Here is an 18392-nt window from a genome sequence, read left to right as displayed (position 1 = left end):
TATGTTTCTTTTCAAAATACAGAAGTTATACTTTCTCCTTATACGTCTTCTTCCTAAAATAAAGTTTTTTATGAAGTATGTAATGATTAGGAATGGTCAAAGAAAACAGAACCCTATATTAAGAATGCTTCAAAAGTAATTCTCAAACATTCTTTTTTCCAATTTCCTCAAAGAAATTAATAGTAACTATTTTTAATGTATAGCTTTAATACACATGAAAGGTTTTCAGTTATCTTCAAGCTTTCCCAGCATACAGAAGGTAGGAAACAAAATACCAAGTATCAGTATGTAGATTATGAGTCCATTTGCATTAAAAATATGCATATATATAGAAGAAAATCTGTGAGGACAGACATAGTGTCCTCATCCTCCCTAGGTGGATGAGATTATGGGTGTTTATTTAATTTTCTTATTTTTCTTATTCCATTTTCAAAAATAAGGATGCTGCTGCGTCGCTTCAGTCGTGTCCGACTCTGTGTGACCCCACAGATGGCAGCCCACCAGGCTCCTCCGTCCATGGGACTCTCCAGGCAAGAGTACTGGAGTGGAGTGCCATTGCCTTCTCTGAAATAAGGATGAACCACTCTTAATTTAAAAAAGGAATTCATTAAAAAAAACAACACTATCTCACAGGACTCTCAATTGTTTTAAGATAAAAGCAGAAGAGAAACACAAAACTTCAATATCAAGAAAATTTATGTATTTTACACATTATATGAAAATACTTTAATTTTGAACTTCATAGATGGTCCTCACACAGATCTTGTGTAGAAGGTAGAAACCATACAACAGAAAAAAAAATGTAACACCTTTCAAGAATCAAACATTTTAGCTAAGGTTTTTATTTCCTTGCAGCATGAACATTTACAAACCAATTTCATAAAACAAAAAAGTGATAGAAGAAAACTGGATACTTTGATTCTAGAACTACTCATTTTTAGTTGCTATGCTATCTCAAAATAGCTCTGGATTACTAAATTACTTTCTCACCCAGCATATGCCCAAATATGCTACACCCTTGCATTTTTATTCCTAAGAATTAAATGTCTATTACTGGTAAGGCTGGGTAAATGCTAAGTCCTGAGAATGTGACAGAGAACACAGACCCTGGTCTCATACAGCTATTAATCTATCTGGGATGACAGATAATAAGCAATTGCAAAGCATTACATGCTCTTAAAAACACAGTTGAGATGAAAATGTGGGCAGAGCCTCTAACAGCAGAAGAGGCTTCAGAGACTGCTTCCCAGATGTACTGTGTTTACACTGAGGCCTGAAGGCTAAGAAAGTGATAAATGGGTGAACTTCAGGAGAAGAGTGTTCTGACAAACATTTGCACAGGAAGAGTAATGTTTTCCAGAAACTGAAACAAGTTATTTCTAGCTGGAGCATTGGGAGGGGCAGAGAGGAGGTGGTACTATTGAGAGAATCCAGTCCGGAGGCTGCTGGAATAATGTAGACTAAAAGTGAAAGTTGCTCAGTCATGTCTGACTCTTTGTGACCCCAAGGACTATACAATCCATGGAATCCTCCAGGCTAGAATACTGAAGTGGGTAGCCTGTCCCTGCTCCTGGGGATCTTCCCAACCCAGGGATCAAACCCAGGTCTCCTGCATTGCACGTGGTAATGACAGAAGTGAAGAGATGCAGCAAGATGAGAGAAATTTAGGGGGTTGCACCAACATGATTTGATGAGTGATTTGGAGATGATTCAAAGATGACTCATGACTTTGTGGCTTGATAACTACTGACATGAGGAATATTCAATGAGAATGGAAGTCCAGTGGTGGTAGTGGTGGGGCGGGGACTGGGTGACAGTTTGGTGGAAGGGAGTGGAGGGAGGTGGGAGATTATGGATATTTTACTTAGGATGTCTAAATGATATCCTGATGAATGTTTCCAGTAGGCAACTGGATATATATAATGGATGAGCTAAGATTTGGGTTTAGAGCAAAATATTGATTTCAGAATGATAAACATACACTTCAATGTTTTCTCAACCTTTTAAAAACTCCATGCCTATTTGATTAGTCAGAAAATAACCTCCCTCCCACCCTCAAATGAGAACAGTTAATGTTGACAGTAAGGATGCCATGGGAATAAACGATGCTTTTCAGGGAAATGGTAGAGTGAGAAAAGAGTTTAACACAGAACCCTGAAGAATACCAATGTCTAAGAGAGAGGCAGGGAGGTCTCCAAAAGAAACTGAGAAGTGAGCTGGTTTCTTCCTTCACTATTTCTTGTCCTCTAAGGGAAAAGGAATCTGCATGGCTAAGGGGAAAAAATAAGTATCTTCAAAAACCTTGTAAGCTTTAGAATCTGCCTAAAAGAAAGGTATTAGCTTGCATTTCTCTTGCTGCTGTTGAGGCCAGGCTACTGTTGTGCAGAGAGGAAACAGAGAATGCACTGCAGGGCAAGTGGGAGCTGAGGTGGGTGCTCTTTCACCTCTTCACATAACTTACACAAAGGTCTAGTGAGGCTTTTTGCAATTTTTCTTTCTTCTCTTTTGCAATCTTTCTTTCTTTCTCAAATCAAAGTAGAAAAGTAAATGGACACAAACTCCTTCTGATTTTTGGAAAGTGAAGACTAATTCCCATCCAGGCCCCAAGGTGCAAGTTTGCTTCCTAAGTACAATACAATAATTCTCGAAGCAAGAAACTCTAGAAATTTGGTGTATTTCATGACTCCCACAACAACTTTCTTACCCTAGAAAATACCTGGATCAACTCTTCTTAGCTTTTGTGCAAACCCATAGTGTCACAATGGTCTTGACCAGGTCTAGGACATTGAAAAAAAGAAATCCTGGTTTAAATCTGAATGAAAATACAGAATACTGTAAAGCACAGAACTTGAATGGTAGTTCAAGCATGTTTGGGGGCTGACTGCTTATCTAGACTCAGTATTTCCCAACAGAAAACTTCATAGTTCAGAGAATAGTAACTCTTCATATTAAAGAATATATAATAAGCATTGCTATAAAAAATACTGGCAGCTGTGGGGCTGCCCTTTCACAGAACTACTGATACTTAGTAACAATGTCTTTTTGTGTTTTATAGAGTCTATAAAAGAAAATACTGTGCTATACACTGTTTCATCTGTAATTGTACTTAATTTTTAGTAAACTTTGATTTTAGCATTTACTGTCAAGTCAATTATTTGACTCAGAGAAAATTATGATGACTACCATAATTTTAAATATTATATTAAGTAGAGTTTTGGAAAATGCATTCAGTATACTGGATATATGATATGCAGTATTTATTCTTATTGTTATCCTCGGTGCTATTACTGAATCAATCAAGCCATATTATACATTAGAACCATAGAGTGTTTAAAATGAACTTTTTATTCTATATGCCTGTTACAGAATAAAAAAGGAGAGGGAATAGTGTGTCACAAAGTTCTATGACAATTTCCATAGCTAGAATTATTAAGAATTAAGGGCGAAAGAATAACACAGAAGTCAATACCTACCAAAATGTCCAGCAATACTATTTTCATCTGAAATAATTTAGAAAATAAAAGTCTGTGTTGAAAGATAAGTAGTGCATCCAAATAGATCACTCCAGTTGAGTCAACTGTGACTCTATTTTTTTTTTTCTTTAAATCAAAAAAGGCAACTGACATTACCATTTTGTTTTTAAATAGGAAGAAAAAATAACTGGGAATGACTACCAAAATGTTAACTTAAATTTTGTTTTATCAAACTCCTTAAGTAACTAAATAAACATTTCAATATAATTTCTATTATCAGCATTTAACAGCTAATAATCACTACTCAAATTAGATTCCATTGATATTAATTATATCAACAACTTGTCAAATATATTAACGGTCTGCTACTGCTAAGTCACTTCAGTCATGTCCGACTCTGTGTGACCCCATAGATGGCAGCCCACCAGGCTTCCCTGTCCCTGGGATTCTCCAAGCAAGAACACTGGAGTGGGCTGCCATTTCCTTCTCCAATGTATGCAAGTGAAAAGTGAAAGCAAAGTCGCTCAGTCGTGTCTGACTCTTGGCGACCCCATGGACTGCAGCCTACCAGGCTCCTCTGTCCATGGGATTTTCCAGGCAAGAGTACTGGAGTGGGGTGCCACTGCCTTCTCCAGAAATGGTCTAAGTTTGAGAAAATTATTTCAAAGTCTAAATATATAGCTTTGAAGCCACACAACCATTTTTAAGGTTAGGACAAGACACACACTAAGTATGTTTAGGGGCATTAGGATTTAAATCCTCAGTGGCCCTTAAAATTCAGTGCTGATATTAATAATTCAAAGTGGGTACAGATATTTATATACAAATTCTTGCACCTCAAGATTCATGTAAATAACATATGTCAATTACCTTTGAAATTACTGCCAAAAGATGTTTTTAAAACCATTGGATAATGCTTGCTTCCTAACTTTTAACTTTTCTCTGAACACTCATTATAAAACCATTTACTTTATCTCTAGGAGAAGCAAATTACTTGATTATAACACTCTACCATCTCAAAAAAACTGAGTAAGGTAGAAGAGATAGAAAGCATAGAGGCCTTGGGTAGTCCTTCAGTTACACTGTTTAGCAGCACAGCAACAAGCGAGTGATGACAGACAGCAATTGTTCTAATCTAGGTCAATACAACAGCCAAAATACTTTGTAAACACTTTCTTTGGCTCTTTCTGGAGACCAACACTGTTCTGATTCAACAGCATGAGAAGGACTTGATAGCAGTGTAAGGGTTCAACAATATGTACTTATCTTTTATCCAAGAGTCTTAAAATCATCTAATACTAACCATAAGTCAGTTAACTGAGAGAGTTAGGTACTAAGGCAAACTGCAAAGGCCAAGAACAGAAATTGGGAGTGTGGGCCACTGAATAATATTTATAAGCTAAAGACTGCTGCCTTACATAGCTCTGAATATGTAAAAGTGAAGTATTATCTACTATCTTTTAAGAAACTCAAACTCAGCAAAACAGGGAAATACTTTTTCTTACTATGTTTCATTTGTATTTGTACCAACACATTAACAAGATAATACCTTTTCTTACTGTTTCATTTGTTATTTGTACCTAATTTTTACTAAAAGTTTGATTAATTCAAGTTTGGTTTTCAGAAGACACTGTTTAGCCATTGATCTTAACCAGAGAAAACTATAGTGACATAGAATTTTAGACATTACATTATTTTAAATATTAGATTAAAAGTCTATAGTTTTCCATGTGCCAATTATTTGATTATCTTTCCATTGAAGGGTTTGTGTTATGCTGTACACACCATCTTCCTTGTGACCACGAGTTGAATTTGTGAGATGGATGCTTAAGGTGCAATCTGTAGCCATGAATAGTTCTGTGTATGTGTGTGACGTTAACTAACACTTAAAAGGACTGAAGTCCGTCTTTAGCCTCATCAGCACCATGTACCAACTGTATTAACTGGCTGAAACTATTAGATAAGAGAGTGAAAACTAAAGGAACAGGAACAAAGAAAGGTTATATTTCATCATCTTAAGGTTTCACAGAGATGATGCAGGTTTACAATTCAAATTCCCACCCCCTGAAAAACGACTTCTTAAATAACTCAACTCTCAAAACTCAGAAATGCAGTAACCTGAAATTATTCTAATCTAAAACCTTTAGAGAATAATCAGTTACTACAACTGATGTTCACTGTGAGGAATACATAGCTATATAAAATATAGCTACACAAAAAAGAACTCAGTGAAAAAACATTTTTTAAAGCAAGAAGATGCGTGTTTCAGATTCACATTAGTAGTGGCTAATTGGGTAAATGCTAAAGATTTACATTCAAGTGCTTAAAAGGATTACTGCACAGAAATTCAATTACTGAAAGTCTTTGTTCAGATGCCTCTCAGGCTTATTAAAGATGAGACGATATGCGAACCACCAACAGTGGTATTTAAACCCCAATTACTTTCAAGGTAATGTATGCAGTTGTTAAGACATTCCAGAAGTGGGTTCTCTGATACTAAAAATGGTATTAAAATAAAAGAGAGACCTCATACAGTCTGCTGGCATTTCATACCAACCTTTGGAGGAGGTAGTAAAGTGTTGGAATTTAAAATACAAGGTCAGCACTAAGTGTAAACATTTCTAAAGCATTGTATGTAATTCTTTAAACATATGTAGTGAAAAAAAGTAGAATTCATATAAAATCAGAACTTAAAAAAGCAAAAAATAGAAATATTTAGTCAATTTACTCAAATAAAGAAAACTTTAAATGATACAGAACTGAAAATATCAGAAATCTATATACAATAAAAAGTGAATATAAATTAGTCAATTCCATAGACATTTCCAGTTAAGCATTCATACAAATACAGATTCGCCTTTTTCTTATATATAGGAGTAACACATACATACCTACATGACATGATTCTGGCAAAAAAAAAAAAAAAATCAGAGATACTAAAAATATTCTCAAGTTTTAAGAACGGTGTAGAATAAGTTTTAACAACATTCTACATGAATGGAAACCCCTGATTTAATTCCATGATTTTATCATGCCAGAAGCATGGTTGCTTTTAATTTTCTTAAACAGATATTGTTATCATACACATTGGCTTATTAATAATTAAGGCATTTTGCATACACAGTATCTCAGTGTGAACAAAAAACTTTTAGTACTGATTATTTGCTATAATGGTTTAAACTTTCAAAGTCTTTTCAACATAAGAAAATAGTAGCTGCACACATATAATTGTTTTCTTATAAAACACAATCTTAAAAAAAAGTAATGATGATTGGTCTCTGTGATTCCTAGTAATAAGTCCTGTCTTATTTTTCACATAGTATAAATTATATTCTTATGCAGGATTGCATTAAGACCCAGTAGTTCTTAAACAATGTTACCAAATAACCATATAAATCCCAAACGCAGCAGAGGTGAACAATCTCCGTAGTGCACTTTCACCTCATTGAAGCTGAAGCTGCTCCTTTTGGATCTTCTTCCACTTCAATGTGAAGCAGATCGGTAGCATTTCATTAGTGGTTTCATCATACGTTTCTTTAGAGGAAAAAATGGTTTTGATTTCTTCCATAGTTCAGAGTTCTCAGATGAGATATTTTTGGGGAAATCATATAGTCCAAGGATGTTTTGAATAGCCAAATGCTATAGATGAAGTCTTTCAATGCAACTGTAATAAATAAGCATCTACATCCTTAGAGAATAAAACAGAAACATTTCATTAGCCAGTACTGTAAATACACATACACACACCCATTTTCTTCTCCCTTTTTGTCACTTGTTTTGCCTTAGTGACCCTTTGAGTGCAAAAGATCTGCCCTACTCAACATTTTATCTGCATTTTGGTAGCACACAGCATGTGCTCAGAAAGTCTTTGCAAACTGCTTAGGGAATGTTCTAGTTTCTGTTATCAAACAACTCTGCCTTTATAGCTAAGCAAGATCATTACATCATTCACAGCAGTTCCTTCAGTTATAAATGCCAGGCCAGCTTGATGACAGCCATTCTGATTTCTACCCTCAAAAAATTACAGTGAGGGTTTAATATTGTTAAGGAGGTTTTATCATAGCTTAAGGAACTTCACAGAACTTTTAATCACTCAATATTGTTTGTAATAACAAATATAGTACCTTGCAAATTTCTAAAGAAATAATCTTTCAGTTCTACTACTAAGAATACAAGGTACTTTCAGAATAACGTGATTATGTATTCACGTATCATGTATTCTATTTTCTATCAATTTTTACTTCATTTTCCCTCCTGTTAACAAAAGAACAACAAATAAAATAATAATTTAAAAACTTTAGGAAATTGATTCTGTTCATAAAATTTTCATCATTAAGAATTCTACAGAGTAAAATTATACACACTGGTATAACATATTTGCTTGATACAAGATTATCCTTCCTTTCATGAAAATATTTCAAGAAAAATTTTATGTCAGTCCAAGACATAAATCCTTTTTTTTTTAAAGAATATGATATTTTTTTAAACCAGAGGAAGTTTTTATATTTCTGGCTTAATGCCCATTTATATGATAGCAGTATGCCCAATATAAGGGTGGACATATATTTTAACAATGATTTACTTTGCAATTATATTTTAACTATCAATGTTTTCTGGAGTTTAAATATTAAATTCCAAAATACTTTTTCCTTTAAGATCAAGTAAATCAATAAAGAATGATGTCAAATTCATACTGTGATTTGAACAACTTAACTTTCCCCTAAAAGTATAGCATTAGCAAAAGCCAAGTTAAAAATACTCCCAAACTATTTGACTACATTCCTCACCCCTTGCTTCCTGAATATCACTGCCATTTCAGATGCCTTCCTAACCTGGTTTCTTAACTTTTTTCCAAATATTTTTCTGTAATTGGAGCAAGGTCATTAAATACCTACCAGCACATATTTATGGCTGTATATGAAACACATTCAATGACTAATTCTTGTGTTCCTTGCCGAAGTCATATTCATATGACATATTCATATTCATAGGACATTCATATCCAGAGTACCTTAAGTGTTTATAAATATGAAACTGACTTTAGATCTTATTAGAGTAGTATTTAACTAGACATTCAAATGAGTTCATTTATGACTGCATAATACTATTACATTATTTCAAATTTTTAGTTAAGCTTAAATGTAGATTACCTTGGCTATATTACCAGTATATCCTGGAACCAAAGTAAGATGGTTTTCCTGTTCCCACAATCCACTTAATTGCTGTTTTAAAATCTGAATATTTCTAGGAGAAAAAAAGAAGAAAAATACAAATATAATAAGTTATAGACGTTGGTAGCTAATATACTTAATGAAAACTGCTTTAAAATTTTCAAGTCTTCTTCAGGATAAAATTATACCATTTGAAGTCAAGCAACTCTTTAAACTAGTACATGTCAATCATGGAAATTAAAGGTTACTCAGGTGTTAAAGCAAGTAAGAAAACAATGAGGCATTTGGGACATTTGGACATCCAGTTCTTGGGTATGAAGTGGGGAAATCCTGAGAGCCTAGAAAGCAAATTATGGACTGAGAGGAAACTTTTGGGATATATATATATATATATATATATATATATATATATATATAGTAGTTTCATGATAATCTGGCTCCCTTGGGAGAACACCCACACACTTTCACATCAAGGCAATACTCAAACTATGATTATATTTCAGTTTTTAGAACTGTAACCATCCATACTGGATTCTTATGTTAATGTCCTTTGGCTATCTGGTCCAGAGAGCCATAGGACAGGATGACTCCACTCCTGGGTCTCAATTTTACTCCACCAAAGGTCATCTCTTTTTCTCTCTCTCACTCCTTTATAATGGATATAAAGGTTCTGTCTCTCTCAGTCCTTTATAATGGATGTAAGTCTGTGCTTTTGCCTCCCAAAATATATATAATGGATGTAAGTCTGTGCTTTTGCCTCCCAAAATATAGATAATGGATGTAAGTCTGTGCTTTTGCCTTCTAAAATATATATAATGGATGTAAGTCTGTGCTTTTGCCTTCCAAAAGGGTATGGCTCTGCCAGAACAATAGACACAGGGGGTTACTGGGCTCTGGAATTCAACTTTCAAATGTAACATTCCAAATATGAATAGTATCCCAATTTATTATTTCTCTGAAAATGAAGAGAATAAGTATTATATACTGACAATCTGCTTCACTGACTATGCTAAAGCCTTTGACTATATGAATTACAACAAACTGGGGACAATTCTTTAAGAGATGAGAATACTAGACCACCTTACCTCCCTTATTAGAAAGCTGTATGCAGGTCAAGAAGCAGCATTTTGAACCGGACATGGAAAAACAGACTGGTTCAAAACTGGAAAAGGAGTATGTCAAGGCTGTATACTGTCACCCTGCTTATTTAACTTCTATGCAGAGCACATCATGCACAATGCCAGGCTGCATGAATCACAGGCTTCTGGAATCAAGATTGCCAGAAGAAACAACCTTAGATACACAGATGATACCATTCTAATGGCAGAAAGCAAAAAGGAACTAAAAATCCTCTTGATGAAAGTAAAAGAGGAGAGTGAAAAAGCTGGCTTAAAATTCAACATTCAAAAAACTAAGATCATGGCATCTGGTCCCAATACTTCACGGCAAATAGATGGAGAAAAAGTGGAAACAGTGGTAGAGTTTATTTTCTTGGGCTCCAGAATCATTGAGGATTGTGACTGCAGCCCAAGAAATTAAAAGATACTTGCTCCTTGGAAGACAAGCAATGACAAACCTAGACAGTATATTAAAAAACAGAGACATCACTTTGCTAACAAAGGTCTATATGGTCAAAGCTATGGTTTTTCCAATAGTTGTTGTATACGGGTGTCAGAGGTGTACCATAAAGAAGGCTGAGCACCAAAGAACTGATGCTTTCGAACTGTGGTGCTGGAAAAGACTCTTGAGAGTCCCTTGGACAGCAAGGAGATCAAACCAGTCAATACCAAAGGAATATTCACTGGAAGGACTGATGCTGAAGCTGAAGCTCCAATACTCTGGCCACTTGATGTGAAGGACCAACTCACTGGAAAAGACCCTGATGCTGGGAAAGACTAAAGGCAGGAGAAGTGGGTGACAGAGGATGAGATGGTTGGATGGCATCACTGACATGCGTTTGAGCAAACTCTGAGATATAGTGAAGACCAGGGAAACCTGGAGTGCTGCAGTCCATGGGGTTGCAAAGAGTTGGATACAACTTAGCAGATGAACAACGGATAATCATAAAATAAAATTTCCTGAAAAAAAAGTCTTTAGTAACATGAGTTTATCTTTAAAGGTATACTCACCCATCGTTCACAACTTCTGTTTTGGATGATAGTTCTGACCACCACCTTTTTATGACTGCTTGAAGCCAGTTTAAACCAACTATTATATATCTGAAATGACATTTTGTTACAAAATTCAACTGTTTTCATCCAAGAAGCCCTCAGAAAAGATGATACTCTACCGACCTCAAAAAATGCATACACTGATTAAAAAACACACAGATATACCTTCAAAAATTAATTTTTCACTACTTTCACCAAACTGTATTTTATGCAACATGTTTATAGATAGTTTTCTAATTGTTCTTCAGTCAGTCTATATTCTTAAAACAGAAACCATGTATGTCTCAGGGAGCTCAATCTACCATTATGTACTTGTAAGGCACAAAATCAGGGATGTTGAAAGGGAAAAATGAATTGAGATTCAGATTGGCACTTACTCTTCAAATCTGCTTTTAAGTAGTGACTTTACTAGAGGCAACAAATCTACACAGCAGCCAAGTGAGATATACTGTTTTTCCTCCTGTAAACTAAAATAGATAAATACTAAGTTATAAAAATATGAACAGGTTGTATGCTGTTCTTCAAACTTCCTTTTTTTCTGAAAAATAGTCTTCTTACCTATTGGTGAGCACGGGAAGGCAATCTACCACAACTCCAAGGTCCTCTATCCTGTGGGAACAAAACTGCTTAGAGAGCTGATTTCCTTATTTCCTTTCATATTATAACCATCACACTGCTTTTGAGAAATTTACTCACTCAACAAATGATCTGAGTGTCTATGGTGAGTCAAGTGTTAGGGATACAGCAGTGAACAGAGAGACAGGGCTTGTATTTCGATGCATGTGTGAATATGGGAGGAGGGGTGGAGAGGGCAGCAACAGACAAGGAACAAATGAAGCACATGAAGCAGCCGATGGTGAGAAGTGCTATGGGGAAAAATAAAACGGAAAAGAGGGACAGAGTGTGAAAAAATATACATATTCATAAGGTGGTCAAGGAAGGCCTCACCAAGGTAGCCTTTGCAGAGACAAATACAGTGAGAAGGTAATGGTTACAATTTTTACTGAAAGGAAATTTTTGAAAAGGTTGGTTTTGCATAATGGTATCTCTTAGTTTTATAGATAAGAATCTTAGTCAGAGAAAGTAAAATGTTTGTTCAATATGATAAAACAAATGGTTTTCTGTATTTTGGTCACTTAGACTGTAGATAAATATAATTTAAAACATATTGTCACTATGAAGCTAAACATAGGAAGTTTAAAATTTTAACCAGTATAACATAAAAAGAGGTAATACATTGGAAATTACTTTTACTGAACAAAACCATTAAGGGTCACACTTACCTTACTAAATATGCTACAAGTTCACTAATACTTCTCTTTCTCCAGAAAGTTAAAGCTACATTCAGTCTCAAATTCCTGCTGAACAAAACCTGTGCCATTGTTTCATGGTCCTGAGAAACCTGAAAGGCAGTAACCTAATTTGTTAAAAAGCACATCGAGGTATAACATAGAATCATCTTTCTCAATGAAATTATTCTGGTAAACATTTTTAAAATTAAGCAAAGGTGATTCCTTTTACTGGCCCACAAAAAGAAATATTGCAGTGAACATAGTAAAATGATTTGAAACAATTTAGGACCTGTTAATTTTTTATCAATACTTTTTCTTATTTGTTACTATTTCCTTTTAAATTTCAATAATTCATAGAATAAATATTTTTACTCACCTACAGACCTAGGATTTAATTTATAATGTGAATTAAAGGAAAAGGTAACCATACAGGCTAGTCATTATCAACTAAATAGGATGAATAGCGGATCACAAAAATTCAGTTTTATGACAAGATTTAAATTCATTCCTTTTTTTCTATATAATTAAGGTAACACATTCCTGGATCATCAAAAAAGCAAGAGAATTCCAGAAAAACATCTATTTCTGCTTTATTGACTATGCCAAAGCCCTTGACTGTGTGGATCACAAGAAACTGTGGAAAATTCTGAAAGAGATGGGAATACCAGACCACCTAACCTGCCTCTTGAGAAATCTGTATGCAGGTCAGGAAGCAACAGTTAGAACTGGACATGGAACAACAGACTGGTTCCAAATAGGAAAAGGAGTACGTCAAGGCTATATACTGTCACCCTGCTTATTTAACTTATGTGCACAGTACATCATGAGAAACACTGGACTGTAAGAAGCACAAGCTGGAATCAAGATTGCTGGGAGAAATATCAATCACCTCAGATATGCAGATGATACTACCCTTATGGCAGAAGTGAAGAGGAACTAAAAAGCCTCTTGATGAGAGTGAAAGAGGAGAGTGAAAAAGTTGAGCTTTAAGCTCAACATTCAGAAAACAAAGATCATGGCATCTGGTCCCATCACTTCATGGGAAATAGATGGGGAAACAGTGGAAATAGTATCAGACTTTATTTTTGGGGGCTCCAAAATCACTGCAGATGGTGACTGCAGCCATGAAATTAAAAGACGCTTATTCCTTGGAAGGAAAGTTATGACCAACCTAGATAGCATATTCAAAAGCAGGGACATTACTTTGCCACCAGAGTCCATCTAGTTAAGGCTATGGTTTTTCCAGTGGTCATGTACTGATGTGAGAGTTGGACTGTGAAGAAAGCTGAGTGCTGAAGAATTGATGCTTTTGAACTGTGGTGTTGGAGAAGACTCTTGAGAGTCCCTTGGACTGCAAGGAGATCCAACCAGTCCATCCTAAAGGAGATCAGTCCTGGGTGTTCATTGGAAGGACTGATGCTGAGGCTGAAACTCCAATACTTTGGCCACCTCATGCGAAGAGTTGACTCATTGGAAAAGACTCTGATGCTGGGAGGGATTGGGGGCAGGAGGAGAAGGGGACGACCGAGGATGAGATGTCTGGATGGTATCACCGACTTGATGCACGTGAGTTTGGGTGAACTCCGGGAGTTGGTGATGGACAGGGAGGCCTGGTGTGCTGCGATTCATGGGGTCACAAAGAGTCGGACACAACTGAGCGACTGAACTGAACATATTCCTGCTGCAAAAAGTTCAAGTAGCACAAAACTTTATAAAATAAGTATTTTCTACTTATCCACAAAAATATTTATTTAACTCCTGGGAAGTAATCACTGTTAACATACTGGTAAGTATCTTTCAAACCACTTTCTAGACAAAGACAAATTAGGCAGGTAAAAAATTAAAATATTCTAATATCTATATTTTTGAAAACTTTGTTTTTTCACTTAAATAATATGAAAGATTTTTCAAAATCAAAACATAGATCACTAGAGAAGGAAATGGCAACCCACTTCACTATTCTTGCCTGGAAAATTGCATGGACAGAAGAGCCTAGTGGGCTACAGTCCACTGGGTTGCAAATGAATCAGACATGACTTAGTTACTAAACAACATCATCAAAATATATTACAAAACCATAGCAATTGAAACAGTGTGACACTGACAAGAAGGTAGACAAATATTAACATTTTAAAGATACTTCAGATACAGACAAATGTATATACAATTAAACATTTATGACACACATCACATAAATATAATTTTAAAAAAATTTTAATAGATCAGATAAATTGAATATCCATTTGGAAAACAATGAATGTTGACACTACTTCCTAACATAAAAAAACTTAAACTCCAGATGTAGTATGTATCAAAATGCGAAATTAAAACACTTTTTGAAGGAAAAAAACAACAACACATAAATCAGTCTCATTTTTAAGAAACAATTACATATTGGCCAGTCTTTATGAACCACAATTTTTGACTGATTCTGCTATCTCCCTACTAAAACTGCATCAATGAACACCTTATGTATGTAAATATGTACACTTGTACAAAAGGTTCCATAGGATTAATTTTAGAGCTGGAATAGCTAGATCCAATTTTTTTTTCAATAACAGATTAAGACACAATTCATATAACATAAAGTTACCCATTTGAAATGCACAACTCAGTAATTTTTAGCACATTCACAGAGTTGTGCAAGCACCACTATAATGAATTTTAGAACCTTCTCATCACTTCCAAAAGAAACCCTGGACTCCATCCTCCCCTCTCTCCAGCTATTCACAGCTATTAGTCTATTTTGTGTCTCTATGAAAATGAAAGTCGCTCAGTTGTGTCTAACCCCTTGCAACCCCATGGACTATACAGTCCATGGAATTCTCTAGGCCAGAATACTGGAATGGGTAGCCTTTCCCTTTTCCGGGGGATCTTCCTAACCCAGGGATCGAACCCAGGTCTCCCACATTCCAGGTGGATGCTTTACCAGCTGAGCCAGCAGGGAAGCTCAAGAATAGTGGAGTGGGTACCCTATCCCTTCTCCAGTAAATCTTCCCAACCTAGGAATCAACCCGGGGTCTCCTGCATTGCAGGCAGATTCTTTACCAACTAAGCTGTACCTAATTGGGATGATTCACATAAACTGAATCATATAATATATGACCTTCTTTAATGTGTGGCTTCTTTCATACAGATGTTTTCAAGATTTATATAGAGTGTAGCATATATTGGGATTTTACTCCTTTTTAATGATCAAATAATATTCTATTATATGGCCTATGAGATTTTATTTATCCATAGTCAGGATAGTTTCCACTTGGGGCTATTAAAAAGTGTTATGAGTACCTGATAAGTATCTGTGTCGACTTTTCAATTCTTTTGGGTATATACCTAGGAGTGCACCTGTTGGATGAAAAGGTTGTGTATATTTGAACTTTGACAAAATAATATAGCATCACTTTTAAATTTAGGTTTTCAGAGAAGGCACTAGCCAATCAGGAAAAAAAGTCTGAAACAACAAAAGAACAATTAATAAACCTATTAGTTAAGCACAGGGTTAATGAAGGTTTGTGGAGAGTAGTCAAAATGGGAGCTAAGTAAAAGGGGGGCCTTTAAATATGCCACACTAAAAAAAATGTGGCACTAATACAGATGTACAACTGAAGCTTTTTTTTTTTTTTAAGGCATTTTCACACACACACACAAAAAGGTATTTTCACTAAGAATGTTTACTGCCTCAGTTCAACTGAGGATCCAATGCAGGTCCCAATCTAGGCCATATTTTTGGATCATATAGTTACACATGTTCTTCTTCTTCAGGGTATGTGGTTTCTTTGGTTTTCTAATCTGTGTTGGTTTCATCACTTCTGTAACTACATGAAAGAAGGGGCAGTGTCTGTTTTTCACCCACCAATCTGTTTCTCAGAGCCTCAGAATACACTGCATAGCAGGGAGCCATCAAATAAATATTTGTGAATGAATTAATATGACAGTGATTCTCAATTTTAACACTAAGGTTTAGGTACCACCTGTTTCTCCAGGGCTCATGAAAATTCACTACTAAGTCAAATTCTCCTTGCTTGCTCTTTTCTCACAGATACTATAGACACTTCACCTCTCCTAGCATTACTAACTTTCTATTACACCAGGATCTTATTTTTATAAGAACATTTTCACTGACAAATGGAATAACATAACATTTTTTGTTATCATTTTATTATGGTTTTAGTAACACTTTTTTACTGTTCTTTCACATTGTTTACTTATAATTATCATCCTACACATGATGCTCATTTCTATTCATCTACATACTTATGATGATTTAATATAAAGGTTTTTTGCTTGAATGCTACAAAAAATGTTTTTCAAACTGTCATGTCAGAGACAAACAATACTAAGTTTACCAAATCACAGTTTAAGAAATTAAGGTACATTCATGCACTATAATGATATGTATCCATTAACTGGGCTTCCGTGGTGGCCCAGTCAGCAATATCTTTGTATGGTGACAGATGATAACCAGACTTACTGTGGTGATCATTTCAACATATACAGCAATATCAAACCATGACGCTATATATCAGGAACATAGCATTGTATGTCTATTATATATAAAACAAATGCATAAACTCATAAATTCCCATTTCTGAAAGAGATGGGAATACCAGACCACCTGACCTGTCTCTTGAGAAATCTGTATGCAGGTCAGGAAGCAACAGTTAGAACTAGACATGGAACAACAAACAGACTGGTTCCAAACAGGAAAAGGAGTACGTCAAGGCTATATATTGTCACCCTGCTTATTTAACTTATATGCCAGAGTACATCATGAGAAACGCTGGGCTGGATGAAGCACAAGCTGGAATCAAGATTGCTGGGAAAAATATCAATCACCTCAGATATGCAGATGATACCACCCTTATGGCAAAAAGTGAAGAATTAAAGAGCCTCTTGATGAAAGTGAAAGTGGAGAGTGAAAAAGTTGGCCTAAAGCTCAACAGTCAGAAAACGAAGATCTTGGCATCTGGTCCCATCACTTCATGGGAAATAGATGGGGAAACAGTGTCAGACTTTGTTTTTGGGCTCCAAAATCACTGCAGATGGTGACTTCAGCCATGAAATTAAGACGCTTACTCCTTGGAAGGAAAGTTATGACAAACCTAGACAACATATTCAAAAGCAGAGACATTACTTTACCAACAAAGGTCCATCTAGTCAAGGCTATGGTTTTTCCAGTAGTCATGTACGAATGTGGGAGTTGGACTATAAAGAAAGCTGAGTGCCGAAGAATTGATGCTTTCAAACTGTGGTGTTGGAGAAGACTCTTGAGAGTCCCTTGGACTGCAAGGAGATCCAACCAGTCCATCCTAAAGGAGATCAGTCCTGGGTGTTCACTGGAAGGACTGATGTTGAAGCTGAAACTCCAGTACTTTGGCCACCTGATGCGAAGACCTGACTCATTTGAAAAGACCCTGATGCTGGGACAGATTGAAGGCAGGAGAAGGGAACAAGAGAGGATGAGATGGTTGGATGGCATCACCAACTCAATGGACATGAGTTTGGGTAAACTCTGGGAGTTGGTGATGGACAGGGAGGCCTGGGGTCTCCCTGAGGTCCTTTTCTCTCCTTTGGGGTCCATGGGGTCGCAAAGAGTCAGACACGACTGAGCAACTGAACTCATAAAGAAATAAACTCACAGAAAAAGATCAGATTTCTCAGAGGCATGCATGAGTGGTTGAGGGGGAACTGCATGAAGACAGTCAAAGGTACAAACTTCTAGCTCCAAGTACTAGCAATGTAATGTATGATTTGGCAACTACAATGAGCACTGCTGTGTGTTATATATAAAAGCTTTTAAGGGAGCAAATCTTGAGATCTCATCACAAGGAAAAAAATTCTTTTGCCATTTCTAAAATTTCGTATCTATACATGATGAATGTTTGCTAAACTTAATGTGGTGATCACTTCATGACATATTTAACTCACATAATTAAGTGTATACCTAATGCTGTATGTCAATTATATCCCAGTAAAACTGGAACGGAAAACTGTACAAATGTTATCTAATTACATGGAAAAATATTAAAAATGAAACATAAAAACCAAGTTATCGCACCATATGTATAATATGAAAAGATACATCAAAAATTTAACAGCGCTATCTATAGATGTTGAGTTTATGGATAATTGTTTCCTTTAGGTTTATTTTCTACAACATATACAATAAATGTAATAATTATTTTAAACTTATGTATTTATAAATTTTTCATCAAATCATTCTTTCAAATGACCATTTAAAAAAAATTTGTTTTCCTGAGTTATAATTTACATACCATAAAACTC

The 18392-nt window shown here is 35.5% G+C and overlaps 1 protein-coding gene across 3 annotated transcripts in view; it reads right to left on the bottom strand.

Moving 5' to 3' along the window:
• Positions 1-678: 678 nt before the first annotated feature.
• Positions 679-18392, bottom strand: part of KATNBL1 (katanin regulatory subunit B1 like 1) — a 58344-nt gene continuing 40630 nt past the window's right edge. For 2 of the 3 annotated variants that reach the window (XM_042252229.2, XM_015096913.4), the window contains 6 exons: positions 12099-12217; positions 11374-11424; positions 11193-11282; positions 10774-10863; positions 8624-8717; positions 679-7161 (listed from right to left, as the gene is read on the bottom strand). In XM_042252229.2, the coding sequence (XP_042108163.1) occupies positions 7129-7161; positions 8624-8717; positions 10774-10863; positions 11193-11282; positions 11374-11424; positions 12099-12217 (477 nt within the window). In that variant the 3' untranslated portion in view covers positions 679-7128. Of the gene's footprint in view, positions 7162-8368; positions 8718-10773; positions 10864-11192; positions 11283-11373; positions 11425-12098; positions 12218-18392 lie in introns of all 3 variants that reach the window. The other variant, XR_009601462.1, reaches the window with a different exon arrangement.

This window comes from Ovis aries, chromosome 7, assembly GCF_016772045.2.
Source record: "Ovis aries strain OAR_USU_Benz2616 breed Rambouillet chromosome 7, ARS-UI_Ramb_v3.0, whole genome shotgun sequence".
In the NCBI taxonomy this organism is placed as follows: Eukaryota; Metazoa; Chordata; class Mammalia; order Artiodactyla; family Bovidae; genus Ovis; species Ovis aries.
This window is presented reverse-complemented; position numbering and strand designations above follow the sequence as displayed.